We start from the raw sequence: 11,996 nt of genomic DNA on the forward strand, positions 1-11,996 counted from the left end.
AATTAAAAAATCTTACTCTTACCTATTTAACACCATTTATTATCGATTTAAAATATTTATTAATTAAAAATTATAAAAATTTATATTAGATTTTAAAAATAAAATTTATTGATTTAATAATATGATATCCTACATGGGTGATGATGTGTCGTTTTGATTAACAGAATGTTGATGTGTCACGATGCTGTAATAACACGTAATCGATCAAAACTTATGTGTTACTTTTAACCGTATAAATATGTAATTGACCGGTCAAAGTTAAGTATTTTCAGTTAAAAAATTTATCATTTATCTAATTATGTTTAAAAAATTGGGTAAAAAACTAAAATTCTCTTTTATTTAATCTGTCCAAATGGATTCTAGTCTACATATGGGTAAAGTTTAACGGACAGAACGATAATTCTGAGAACATCCCGTGTGAACAGATACTAACGACAAATGATTAGCACCAAGGAAGGATACCAGCAGATCAAACCCCTGCTTAATCCGAAGCAGGAAAAATGGCCTTGCAGAATCTTTATTTACTCCCTTCTGCACATAACTTCTCAAGCAATGTAGCCTTTGCTCTTCAAGCTCTCCACAGAATCCTTGATGATTTCTTCCATGGAATGGAATTTGAGCCCCAAGTTCATCAGCTTCTTGGATGGGTCGCGAGCTCTTAACAGTCCTGGTTGGGTATCCTTCGGGAAGCTGCAAAAGCAAATCAATCACGGAAGAAGAAGAGTGCCTTCCGTTTTGAATAGCCAAAATCTCAATTTACCTGGGGACATTGTAGTCCGGGTACAGCTCTGCAACTTTGGCCGCGAAGTCGCTGAAATGAGTTATAGCTTCGACACAGAGGTGCCTCCCAGTTGCCGACTTGTTCTCGTATAAGAGAATATGAGCGAGTGCGACATCCTTTACATGAACACATCCCATGTAGAAATCCTCGTATACATCAGTGCAGCCTGCGACGAATTCCAACAATTTTTAACTCCAAAAATAAAAAATCGAATATGTTGATCTGGGTTCGAACCCAGCTTGATTACAGGGGTATCTTACTTGATCCAGTTTAGGGGAATGGATGATCCTACGAGAAACTGATTCAGAGAAAACCAGTGTACCTTTAAGGAGGCGAACAAGTATGGCCATGCTAGCGTTTATGACAGGTTGAAGAATGGATCCAAGAACTATGCCCGGATTGACGCAAACTACCTCCATTCCCGTCTCCTTGCTGAATTCGTGCGCTGCTTTCTCTGCTAACGTTTTCGAGATCGGATACAGAAGCTACCGACGAAAATGAAATAGCCAAAAGTTCACAGCTCCGAGCCCCAATTAGCTTAAGGAAAGAGAACGAACGAGAAGCAGAAAAGATCAAGCCACCTCTTTCTGTTTGCAGTACTCGATATCTGTCCAGCAGTCCTCCCCTTTCACAACATCCGCCGGCCATTTGGGGCTGGGAATGATCCCTGACACCGACGCCGTCACCACCACCCTTTTCACGCCGCACAACTTCGCCGCCGTCAGCACCTTCTTCGTTCCGTCGATCGCAGGACCCAGCAAGTCTCTCTGTCATGACAACAACAAAACGACGAGATAGTAAGAATTTTCACGGACTATCACGACATTAACAGTCAAAATTGTTGCTCGACTCAAAAGCTGTACCTCGGGGTCTTCCACTCGCTCAATGGTGTTGGGAGACGCCACGTGAATAACGCCGACGGTGTTCTGAACGGCAGCTAGGATGGAGTTGTAATCCAGGAGGTCCATCTCGAAGAGACGAAGGCGGGAGTCCGCGAAATCCATAGCTTGCAGGTGCTGCGTTTCTTTCTCGTCATCTGATGAAAATGGATTAGTAACATGAAAATCTCAATTCTGTCAAAATGGATTAGTTGTGCGAAAGCACAAGAAGAGAGTGAGAAAGCACAAGAAGAGAGTGAGAAAGAACAGATTACTGAGATCCTTGACAGTCGCGTGGACTGTGTAACCTCGTTCCAGGAGGAGACGCACCACCCACGAACCAATGAATCCACTTCCCCCCGTCACACATACAGTCTCCTTCGACGCCGACATCTCTCAAATTTGTTTCTCCGGTTACTTTCTTTCTCTGTTCTCTCCTAGTGGACTGGTTCGTGAGACGCCAGTGGGTCTTCATACAAAACACCAGAAACAAGGAGTGAAGCGCAGAAGGAGACGACGCTCCGCCGCGATGACGAACACGAGTCCCGAGATCGATTACTTGGGTCCTACTCGCTTTTTTCTTCCTTGGCACTTTCTGCTCCCTCTGCAACGTGGAGGATGGTGTTTGGCTTTTAATGGATGACGAGACGGATGGAAAGGGCCCCTGATCGCAGCACTCCGCTTGCCTGTAGCCATTCGTTACCAGATTTTTTTGTTCCGGGACAAGTGTGTGGCGTCGTTTGAGGGTCTTGAATGTCTGAAAGGAGATGTTTCCTTTTACTGACTCCATTATTGATTCCTCAAGTGCAGACGAAACACTCCAGTGATTTCTCCACCACCTGTCGCCAAAATATATTCTATCTTAAATTCATTTAATGTCTTAATCATGGATCTTCAAGACCTCTCTAGTGGCGTTTCTCTTTCGGTGTTCTCAATAAAGGTTTCACCACTAATCTCTATAGTCCAGAACTTTGTATTAAAGCTTGATGTGAATCTCCAGCAACTCTTGGACACCAAATACAAAACAAATCCAATAGTGTAGGAACCGTGCCCAAGATCAGGTATCTATGTTTCAATCCACATGATTTTCCTACCAGAACAAGAACTAATAAACACGAAAAACCAATTTCCCAAGAAACATCCATCGCATGAATCAGCTCAGGACATGGGTTTGCATAGACTTGATACTTGTCAGGCCTTCAGATAATGAACCCCCTGCTCCTTAAGCTCTCAACAGAATCCTTGACTATTTCCTCCATGGAGCTAAAATGGAGACCCAAATCTATCAGCTTCTTACACGGATTTTGAGCCCTTAGCAGTCCTGGTTGGGTATCTTTAGGGAACCTACCATGAAAAATTACAGTAAGTTCAGCTGCACAACAAAATTGGTAGGAAATCAAACTGCCAAAGACCCTTCTCAGTTCATGAAATATGAATTCTGGGATAGCTGCTGTTCTAGATCCCACGCAATCGTCCACTGAGAAAACCCATATGAGAGATGTAAATCTCCAGACAGAACAAATTGTCCTCACAGATTTAATAAAGCATATAAAAGTAGAATACTGATTTTATGTCATCCAGATATCATGTGAGTCAACATGCAACTTTTTTTCACCAGGATGATTCGCACAACAAATGTCCCCTTAATGTTCCTTTAAATTTTTTTTGATAATAATAATTAAAAAATATAGAAGAGTCTCCTTTTGTTACCACTAGTTGTGAGAATGATTCTACTGTAGAATTCAGTAAACCAACTTCAGTAGACAATTCAAAGGTCTTCTATGTCCTTGTGCTTAAGTGAGGTTCTGATGTTATCAACCGAATACAATTACAACAATTTCAGCAATTTGAGAATATCCTTCAACAATACAAATGGTCAAACCAAACTCAAGATCATTCCTTTCATAGCTGACTGAACAATGGACTCTCTATATGAGATATTTAGATTGTTTTTTTTTTTTTTTTTTAAAGTTAGGAACTCAAGACAGGATTTAGTGTCACCAGCTTACCAGCCTATATGGGTTTTGAGCAACTACTTGCAGAAGCAATTTGTACTAAATTTTGCCTTTCTTTCGAGAGATGGAGCAATCAAGATAAATTACCTGGCCACCTTATATTCTGGAAAAAGTTCGGCAACTTTAGCTGCAAAATCGCTGAAATGAGCAATTGATTCCAGGCAGAGATGTCTTCCTGATGCTGATGAATTCTCATATAAGAGGATGTGAGCTAGTGCAACATCTTTAACATGAACAGAACCCATATAGAAATTTTCATATGGTTCATCACAGCCTGTAACCATGCCAAAAAGTTTTGCTGAAGTCATTGCTGATTATAAGTATTTTCAGCCTATATTATCCAATTTAATTATACCAAATCAGGTTTTTGAAAACAAATAAGATGCATAATTCTAGCAGAAGCAACATAAGCAAGTGTGACTAAGGAATTGACTTGAGTTACCTTGCATTTGAAGGTCTATATTAAACAGCTATCCATCAGTGTGATTGTCACATAATAGGTTATTCCATAAATGCTATTACTTATTCTCAGACATTTGATCTGACAAATCCAGTGATTCACTGAATGCTCAAAGAGTGCAGAAAAAAGAACCAGGAAATATGCTCAGATGAGTAACTACATGACTACTAACAAAAACAAAGCACTTAGAAGAACATGACGACAGGGAACCAAAATATTTTTTGGAAAATCTATTGTTTCCTAAATTCGTGAACAGACAAATTCAATGAAAACAATGAGCTTTATTTGAATAAAGACATTTCCACATACTCAGACAACCTTAAGATATTATATGTTCTAACAGAAGCTAGTTTGTCTATCGGCCTAGAGAACCTTGTAAGTTGAGTAGTGTATGAAGGACTCCAAGATATAGCATGTATCAATATCCTGATTTACATCAACTCTAGTCTAATCCATCACAAGTTCAAGGGAGGGTATTCAGATGTATATTCATCTCAATCCCTCTTTAGTGAAGATCAATCTCCAAATTGTCCCAATTGTTTCAGACTTTCAGTTTTTGGAATAGGATATGGATACTCTCTACTATCAAGATCTTAAAATGTTAGTAAGCATTCAATCAGATCTACCATTTTGGTTCCTGCTAAAATTTCCTTATTTTTACTTTTTCTCCTCCTTTTGTAGGAGCATTGAATGAAGATGGATGGTTCAATTGAAAATGAATCTTTTTTCACATTACGTTAGTGATTGCATGTTGGTGTTTCAGACAGGCTAAAAGACTAATGCTGAAAATGTATACAAGCTATATTTAGAGTACAGTGAACTCAGCATTTTTACCTTGTAGAAGGCGAAGAAGCATGATCATGCTGGCATTAAGAGTGGGAGGCAGGATGGGACCCATGACAGTTCCAGGGTTCACCACGACCACATCCAATCCATTCTCCTTGGAAAATTCCCATGCAGCTTTCTCGGCCAATGTCTTTGACATTGGATACCATAGCTAAGCCAAAAGAGAACGTAAAAGTACAAAATCACAACCCTTAAATCACTAAAAAATAAAAAGAAAATGAGAATGAACCTAAATGAAACACAAAAAGGAGGACTACTGCATCTGTATCACCACAATGCCCACTCACAGAAGATTCTGTTCAGGCATATTGTCTTGATCACACTACTTTCGGCTGCTCTTTCTAATAGTAACTTTAAAAAATGAAATGAACTGGAAAAGGATGCTAGGACACAACTTCTCACTGCAGGGTTGTGTTATCGTATATAAGGGACAAAATTGTAAATATCTAATTTTCTAAGGGTATTAGTGTAATTTCTGTTTTAAATCTCTATACCTATGTATCGAACAGGAAATCGAAGAGCTTCTTCGATTCTTCGTTTTCGGAAAATAAACATGGATTTCGGAAAGATTGTCATGGTATCAGAGCTAGGCACGCCACGGCCCGCGTTCGTATCCCGTGAGAAGCGGCTCCAGAATGGGCGGGGTGGGTGTCAAAGTGGTTCCGTCCACTCTTGTTAGAGTTTGTGGTCTAAGTTAGGTACTTGGCTTTCCGCACCTTAAACGACTAGTCTTTTCAGGTTGTATTGGCTAGGTATCTGACTCAGAACTTCGAAGTTAAGCGAGCTTGGGCAAGAGTAATTCTAGGATGGGTGACCTCTTGGGAATTACTCTTGCCTGGGACTTTAACATGGTATCAGAGCTTGCGTCCTGATTTTTGTTTTTCCTAGCTTTTTCGGCGTCTTCGGCGATCTCGGTTCGGTGGTGGAGAAATCGGCTCGGTGTTGTGCTCTCAAAGGTGAGTTATCTTTCCCTCTTTCTCGGTTCTCGATTTGTAGTGGCTTTCGGAGGGTCTTGTGGGTTTTTCTTTTGGATTTCGGAGGTTCCTCTCTCGGCTTTAGCGAATTTCAGCAGCTCCTCTCTCGGGCATTTCGGTTTTCTGGTGTTCGACGGGTATCTTCGTTTTTTGTCTTGGACGATTTGTTCTTGGTATTCGACGGGGTCATTGGCTTCATTTTGGCTTCGTTTTTTTTGGTGTGCGACGAGAGCCCACTCCACGACGTTTCTTTTGCTCGGTACACGTGTCGTAGCGTCTGCCACGACCCTTTTCTACCACTACAGCCCCTCAAGAGTGGCTCATCTTCACGTAGGGGCATCATGTCATCTGATAAGGTCGACCAGTTCCCTCTCCGTTTCACTGGTAAAAATTACAGTGCCTGGGAATTTCAGTTTCGTTTATTTGTCACGGGAAAGGAGTTATGGGGTCATATAGATGGGACCGATCCCGCACCTCGGGAGGCCGAGGCTTTGACCAAGTGGACAGTCAAGGATGCTAGGGTCATGACCTGGATCCTTGGCTCCGTTGAGCCTCACTTTGTTCTCAATTTGCAGCCTTATCGAACTGCGGCTGACATGTGCCGTTATCTCGCCCAAGTTTATCATCAAGACAACTCGGCTTGGCGTTTTCAATTGGAGTATGAGATGGCTCATTTCACACAAGGCAGTCTATCCATCGAGGAATATTTTTCCGGTTTTCAAAACCTTTGGGCTGACTACGCCGACATTGTTCATTCTACTGTTCCCGTTATAGCTCTCTCTACTATTCAAGCAGTGCATGAAACAAGCAAGAGAGATCAATTCTTGATGAAGCTCCGTTCCGATTTTGGCATTGCACAGTCTAATTTGATGAATCATCATCCTATCCCCTCTTTAGCTGCTTGTTTCAGTGAACTCCTCCGTGAGGAGCAGCGTCTAGCCACCCAGGCTGGCATCGAACATCGGGCTGACGTTAGTGCCCCTGTCATTGTGGCTTATGCCACCTAGGCGAGGAATAAGGAACGAGACATGCATCCTGTTCAGTGCTATTGTTGTAAAGTTGTTGGTCATGTTTCTCGGGATTGCCCTAGAAAGTTTTGTAGCTACTGCCGGAAACCCGGTCATATCATCACTACTTGCTTCATTCAACCTCCGCGGCGGCCGGATACTGCTTATCCTACCTACGTTGGTGCCTCTAGTTCTACGGCATTGCCTGCTGCCTCGCCGATTGTTCCTCTTGCATTGTTTGCTGCCTCGTCGGTTGTTCCTGTTGCACCTACAACTTCCGCCCCACCGACCACACTCACTCCTGAGATGGTACAACAGATGATCCTTTCTGCTTTCTCTACTTTTGGGCTCTCAGGTAATCCTAACATTTCTTCTAAGCCATGGTATTTTGACTCTGGAACTTCTAATCACATGACCAATACTGTTGTTTCTCTTTCCAACGTCCGCAATTATGATGGCCCTCAGAAAATTAACACCGCTGATGGCAGTTCTCTGCCTATCAGTGCTGTTGGTGATCTTTCCTCTTGTTTAACTGATGTTTTTGTGTCTCCTGACCTCTCCACAAATCTTATTTCTGTTGGTCAATTGGTCGATAATAATTGTAATGTCCATTTCTCTCAATCTGGTTGTGTTGTGCAGGATCAAGTGTCCGGGACGATGATCGCGAAGGGGCCTAAAGTGGAACGACTCTTTCCTCTTTATCCTAGTTTTCCTTTTTTTTTCTTTTGCATGTCATGTTGTTAATTTTGGCCTCAGATGTGGCATAAACGTCTAGGCCACCCCAACTCTGATGTACTTCGAAAATTATTTAATTCAGGTGTTTTGGGACATAAAGTGTGTTCTTCTCATGATCTTTCCTTTGAATGTCCGTCATGCAAACTTGGCAAAAGTAAAGTTTTACCTTTTCCTCACAATGCCTCTCATGCTTTACGATGTTTCGATTTTATTCATACTGATGTTTGGGGAATTGCTCCTGTTGTTTCTCATGCACATTACAAGTACTTTATCACCTTTATTGATGACTGTAGTCAGTTTACTTGGGTTTACTTTCTACGGGCTAAGGCCGACGTTTTTTTAGCATTCCAGCGTTTTCTTGCACTTCTAGAGACTCAATTTTCTGCCAAAATCAAAGTTTTACGCTTTGATTCTGGCGGTGAATACATGTCTCATGCGTTTCAAGACTTTCTTCAACGCACAGGGATCGTCTCTCAGCGCTCCTGTCCTTCGACACCGCAACAAAATGGTGTTGCTGAGAGGAAAAATCGTCATCTTCTTGATGTGGTCCGCACCCTTTTACTTGAATCCTCTGTTCCTTCTCGTTTTTGGTGTGAAGCGCTTTCTACTTGGTTCATTTAATCAATCGTTTACCTTCTCCTACATTACATCATGTTTCTCCCTTCTTTAAGTTGTTTGGCCGTACTCCTTCATATTCTGCTTTTCGGACTTTTGGTTGTGTTTGTTTTGTGCATCTTCCTGCTCATGAACGACATAAACTTACAGCTCAATCAGTTAAATATGTTTTTCTTGGTTATGTTATCCCTCAAAGGGTTATGTTTGTTATGATCCACTTGCTCGTCGTCTACGTGTTTCTCGGAATGTGGTTTTCTTTGAAAATCAATTTTTTTTTCAATCTCATGTTGAGCCGCCATCTGCTTCTTTATCTCTTCTCCCTTGCTTTGATGATTCTCCGCCAGTTGTGGAACGGTTCAAACCTGGTTTTGTGTATGGCAGACGTAGTGGCCATGAGCTTGGTTCTACTTCCTTTGTGCCCCCTCCCGATCTTGTCTTGGCGCCTGATCCTCCACCTGCTCCAGCTTCCCCCGCTCTTCGCCGGTCTACTCGCCCTTCTCGGCCTCCTCATTGGTATGGTTTCTCCTCCACTATATCTCCTGTCACTCCTTTCTCCTTTATTTCCATTCCCACTTGTTACAAACAGGCTATGGTCCATGAGTGTTGGCAGCATGCCATGGCCACAGAACTTCAAGCACTTGAAGAGAATCACACTTGGGATATTGTTCCTTGCCCTCCTCCGATTAAGCCTCTTGCCAGTAAATGGGTTTTCTCGGTTAAACTTCGCTCTGATGGCTCTTTGGATCGGTACAAAGCTCGCCTAGTAGCTCTGGGCAACAAACAGGAATATGGGATTGACTATGAGGAGACATTTGCGCCGGTTGCCAAGATGACCACGGTCTGTACTATATTCGCGATTGCAGCCTCTCAGTCTTGGCCGCTGCATCAGATGGATGTGCAGAATGCCTTTCTCCACGGTGACCTCCAGGAAGATGTATACATGAAGCTCCCCTCGGGTATGCCTACCTCCTCTCCTGATCAGGTTTGCAAACTTCGTCGTCCTCTATATGGGCTTAAGCAAGCCCCCCGGGCTTGGTTTGAGAAATTTCATGGCACTTTGATTCTCCACCGGTTTACACAGAGTCAGTATGATTCATCTCTCTTCTATCATAAGTCTACCGCGGGCATGGTCATTCTCTTGGTTTATGTGGATGACATCCTTATTACTGGCACTGACTCTGGCCTGCTTCGCAAGCTGCAGCAGGTGTTACATGCCACTTTCCATATGAAAGGTCTTGGCCAGCTCACGTATTTCTTAGGCCTGGAAGTCCATCATCGGGCCACTGGTATTTTCTTAAACCAGCATAAGTATCTTCAAAATATTATTACCTTGGCTGGTTTGGAGGACACTTCTTCTGTTGCTACTCCTATGGAGGTCAATGTCCGGTACAGGAAAGATGAAGGGGACCTTCTCGATGACCCTACTATCTATCGGCGCTTGGTTGGGAGTCTCATCTACTTGACCACTACTCACCCCGACATCTCCTATGCCGTTCATCAGGTCAATCAGTTTATGTCCTCTCCTCGTCATCTCCATATTGCTGCCGTTCGGCGTATCATCCGCTATCTTCGAGGTTCTCCTACTCGTGGGTTATTCTTTCCTACAGGCTCCTCCCTTCAACTTATTGGTTATAGTGATGCTGATTGGGCTGGGTGTCCGGATACCCGTCGTTCTACTACAGGTTGGTGTATGTTTTTAGGTGATGCCTTAATTTCTTGGCGTTGTAAGAAATAGGATCATGTTTCTAAATCTTCTACTGAAACTGAGTATCGTGCCATGTCTACTGCTTGTTCTGAGATTGTATGGCTACGCGGTCTTCTTGCGGAGCTTGAGTTCCCTCAGACTACTTCTACCCCTCTTCATGCTGACAACACTAGTGCTATTCAGATTGCCACCAACCCTGTTTTCCATGAACGCACCAAGCATATTGAGGTTGATTGTCATTCTATCCGCAATAGCTTGGATAATCGGGTGATTTCTCTTCCTCACATTTCTTCGGATCTCCAAGTGGCTGATGTCTTCACTAAAGCAATGACTCGGCAGCGGCATCAATTTTTGGTTGGCAAATTGTTGTTGATTGATTTCCCAGCATTAATTTGAGGGGGGATGTTATCGTATATAAGGGACAAAATTGTAAATATCTAATTTTCTAAGGGTATTAGTGTAATTTCTGTTTTAAATCTCTATACCTATGTATCGAACAGAAAATCGAAGAGCTTCTTCGATTCTTCGTTTTCGGAAAATAAACATGGATTTCGGAAAGATTGTCAAGTTGGGTAACGGCATCTTCGCGTCTGATTGGGAAAAGTTTAATTCGGTGGCACTCATTAATTTGAGTGCGCACATTAGCAGAGAACACGTTCGCATTTTAATTTGAACACACCTCCTTCTGCTTGCAGTAGTCGAGGTCCGTCCAGCAGCCCTCCCCTTTCACCACGTCTGCCGGCCATTTTGGACTGGGAATAATGGCGGAGATCGAGGATGTGACCACCACTCTCCTCACCCCGCTCTCCTTCGCAGCCGCCAGCACCTTCTTCGTTCCCTCAATCGCGGGCCCCAGGAGCTCACTCTATCGTAGAAAAATAGCAACGAATCACATATTTGAGTAGATCAATTTGAAATTTAGAAACGCCTTAGTTCAAACTCCATTTGAAATTTAAAGAGAGTGATCAAAACATGGGAAGTAGCAGCGACCTCGGGGTCCGAAACGTGATCGACGATGCAGGGAGATGCGACGTGGAGCACGCCGTCGGCCTTTTGGATTGCAGCCAGAAGGGAATCATAATTGAGTAGATCAATTTGGAAGAGAAGCAGGCGCGACCCCGTGGGTTCTAGTGCTCGAAGGTGCTTCGTTTCTTTTTCGTCATCTGCAGGAAAACAAAAAATGTGGAAAAATAAAAAGAAATCCATTACAGTTTTGAACGAAGAAAATCGAATCGTTTAAAGTGTCTTAAACGAAATGCAGCTACTGTCGGGAAAATGCAATGTTCTTAGGGAGCATAACAATTGCTCACCTTATAAAAAAATTCCACGAACAAAATAGAGATATGTTTCAAAACCAAGCATTATAGCTATCAGAGTTCAAAGAGAAATAAGAAATCAACTAACTAGTAGTTTGTCAGCCACGAGTGGAAAATCGCATCTTTAAGAAATCAGGCATGTCTGTTACCCTCACAGCTTACCAAGACAGTAGCACAAATAGAAGCGATTCAACAATCCAGACAGCTGAAACCTAGTAGAAAGAGAGCGCGGAGGAGAAGGAAAATGAGAAAGACAGCAGGCTTAATTACCGAGGTTTTTTACAGTAGCGTGGACGGTGTAGCCTCGTTCCAGGAGGAGTCGGACGATCCAGGAGCCAATGAAGCCGCTGCCGCCCGTCACGCACACCACCTCCCCCTCCCCCTTTTTACTCGAGCTTGTCGACATATCTTCCTGACCTCCTCGCCTGCTTCTGCCTTGGTCACCATTCGCTCTTAAAAAAGACTAAGAGAAGGCGAGCCGATATTTTTCCTCTGGCGGCACGTGTAGGCTGTAACCTTGTGTGGCACATGTTCGCAACACGCTTTCACCTAAATCTAGCCCCCTCCTTTTACATGGACAACCAATGGGATGGCCCACCCCTTCTCTCCTTCCACATATAATCGAAATCTTGACCTTCCATTTAAGGTGGGCCCGTCGACCTAC

General features: G+C 43.0%; 2 protein-coding genes across 2 annotated transcripts; both read right to left on the minus strand.

The window, feature by feature from the left end:
- Positions 1-315: 315 nt before the first annotated feature.
- Positions 316-2,455, minus strand: LOC137966675 (cinnamoyl-CoA reductase CAD2-like). Its single transcript, XM_068813364.1, has 6 exons — positions 1,935-2,455; positions 1,645-1,817; positions 1,363-1,548; positions 1,104-1,266; positions 761-947; positions 316-690 (listed from the first exon to the last, which is right to left on the minus strand). The coding sequence occupies exons 1-6, from the start codon at positions 2,050-2,052 to the stop codon at positions 546-548; spliced, it is 972 nt and encodes a 323-aa protein (XP_068669465.1). The 5' UTR covers positions 2,053-2,455; the 3' UTR covers positions 316-545.
- A 134-nt stretch (positions 2,456-2,589) lies between these two features.
- Positions 2,590-11,783, minus strand: LOC137966674 (cinnamoyl-CoA reductase 1-like). Its single transcript, XM_068813363.1, has 6 exons — positions 11,603-11,783; positions 11,007-11,179; positions 10,696-10,881; positions 4,969-5,131; positions 3,762-3,948; positions 2,590-3,003 (listed from the first exon to the last, which is right to left on the minus strand). The coding sequence occupies exons 1-6, from the start codon at positions 11,736-11,738 to the stop codon at positions 2,859-2,861; spliced, it is 990 nt and encodes a 329-aa protein (XP_068669464.1). The 5' UTR covers positions 11,739-11,783; the 3' UTR covers positions 2,590-2,858.
- Between the last annotated feature and the right edge of the window lie 213 nt (positions 11,784-11,996).

This window comes from Aristolochia californica, unplaced genomic scaffold (genome assembly GCF_029961685.1).
Source record: "Aristolochia californica isolate CCGP_79_NKW_82.1479 unplaced genomic scaffold, dmAriCali1.0.hap1 SCAF_5, whole genome shotgun sequence".
In the NCBI taxonomy this organism is placed as follows: Eukaryota; Viridiplantae; Streptophyta; class Magnoliopsida; order Piperales; family Aristolochiaceae; genus Aristolochia; species Aristolochia californica.

Excerpts from the sequence above, each read along its gene's own strand:
- LOC137966674 (XM_068813363.1), bottom strand. The coding sequence starts at position 11,738 with ATGTCGACAAGCTCGAGTAAAAAGGGGGAGGGGGAGGTGGTGTGCGTG. Across the intron at positions 5,132-10,695 it reads ACTACTGCAAGCAGAAGGAG|CTATGGTATCCAATGTCAAA; the intron begins GTGTGTTCAAAT and ends CTTTTGGCTTAG. Across the intron at positions 3,004-3,761 it reads CCAGAATATAAGGTGGCCAG|GTTCCCTAAAGATACCCAAC; the intron begins GTAATTTATCTT and ends TTTTCATGGTAG.
- LOC137966675 (XM_068813364.1), bottom strand. The coding sequence starts at position 2,052 with ATGTCGGCGTCGAAGGAGACTGTATGTGTGACGGGGGGAAGTGGATTC. Across the intron at positions 1,267-1,362 it reads AGTACTGCAAACAGAAAGAG|CTTCTGTATCCGATCTCGAA; the intron begins GTGGCTTGATCT and ends TTTCGTCGGTAG. Across the intron at positions 691-760 it reads CCGGACTACAATGTCCCCAG|CTTCCCGAAGGATACCCAAC; the intron begins GTAAATTGAGAT and ends TTGCTTTTGCAG.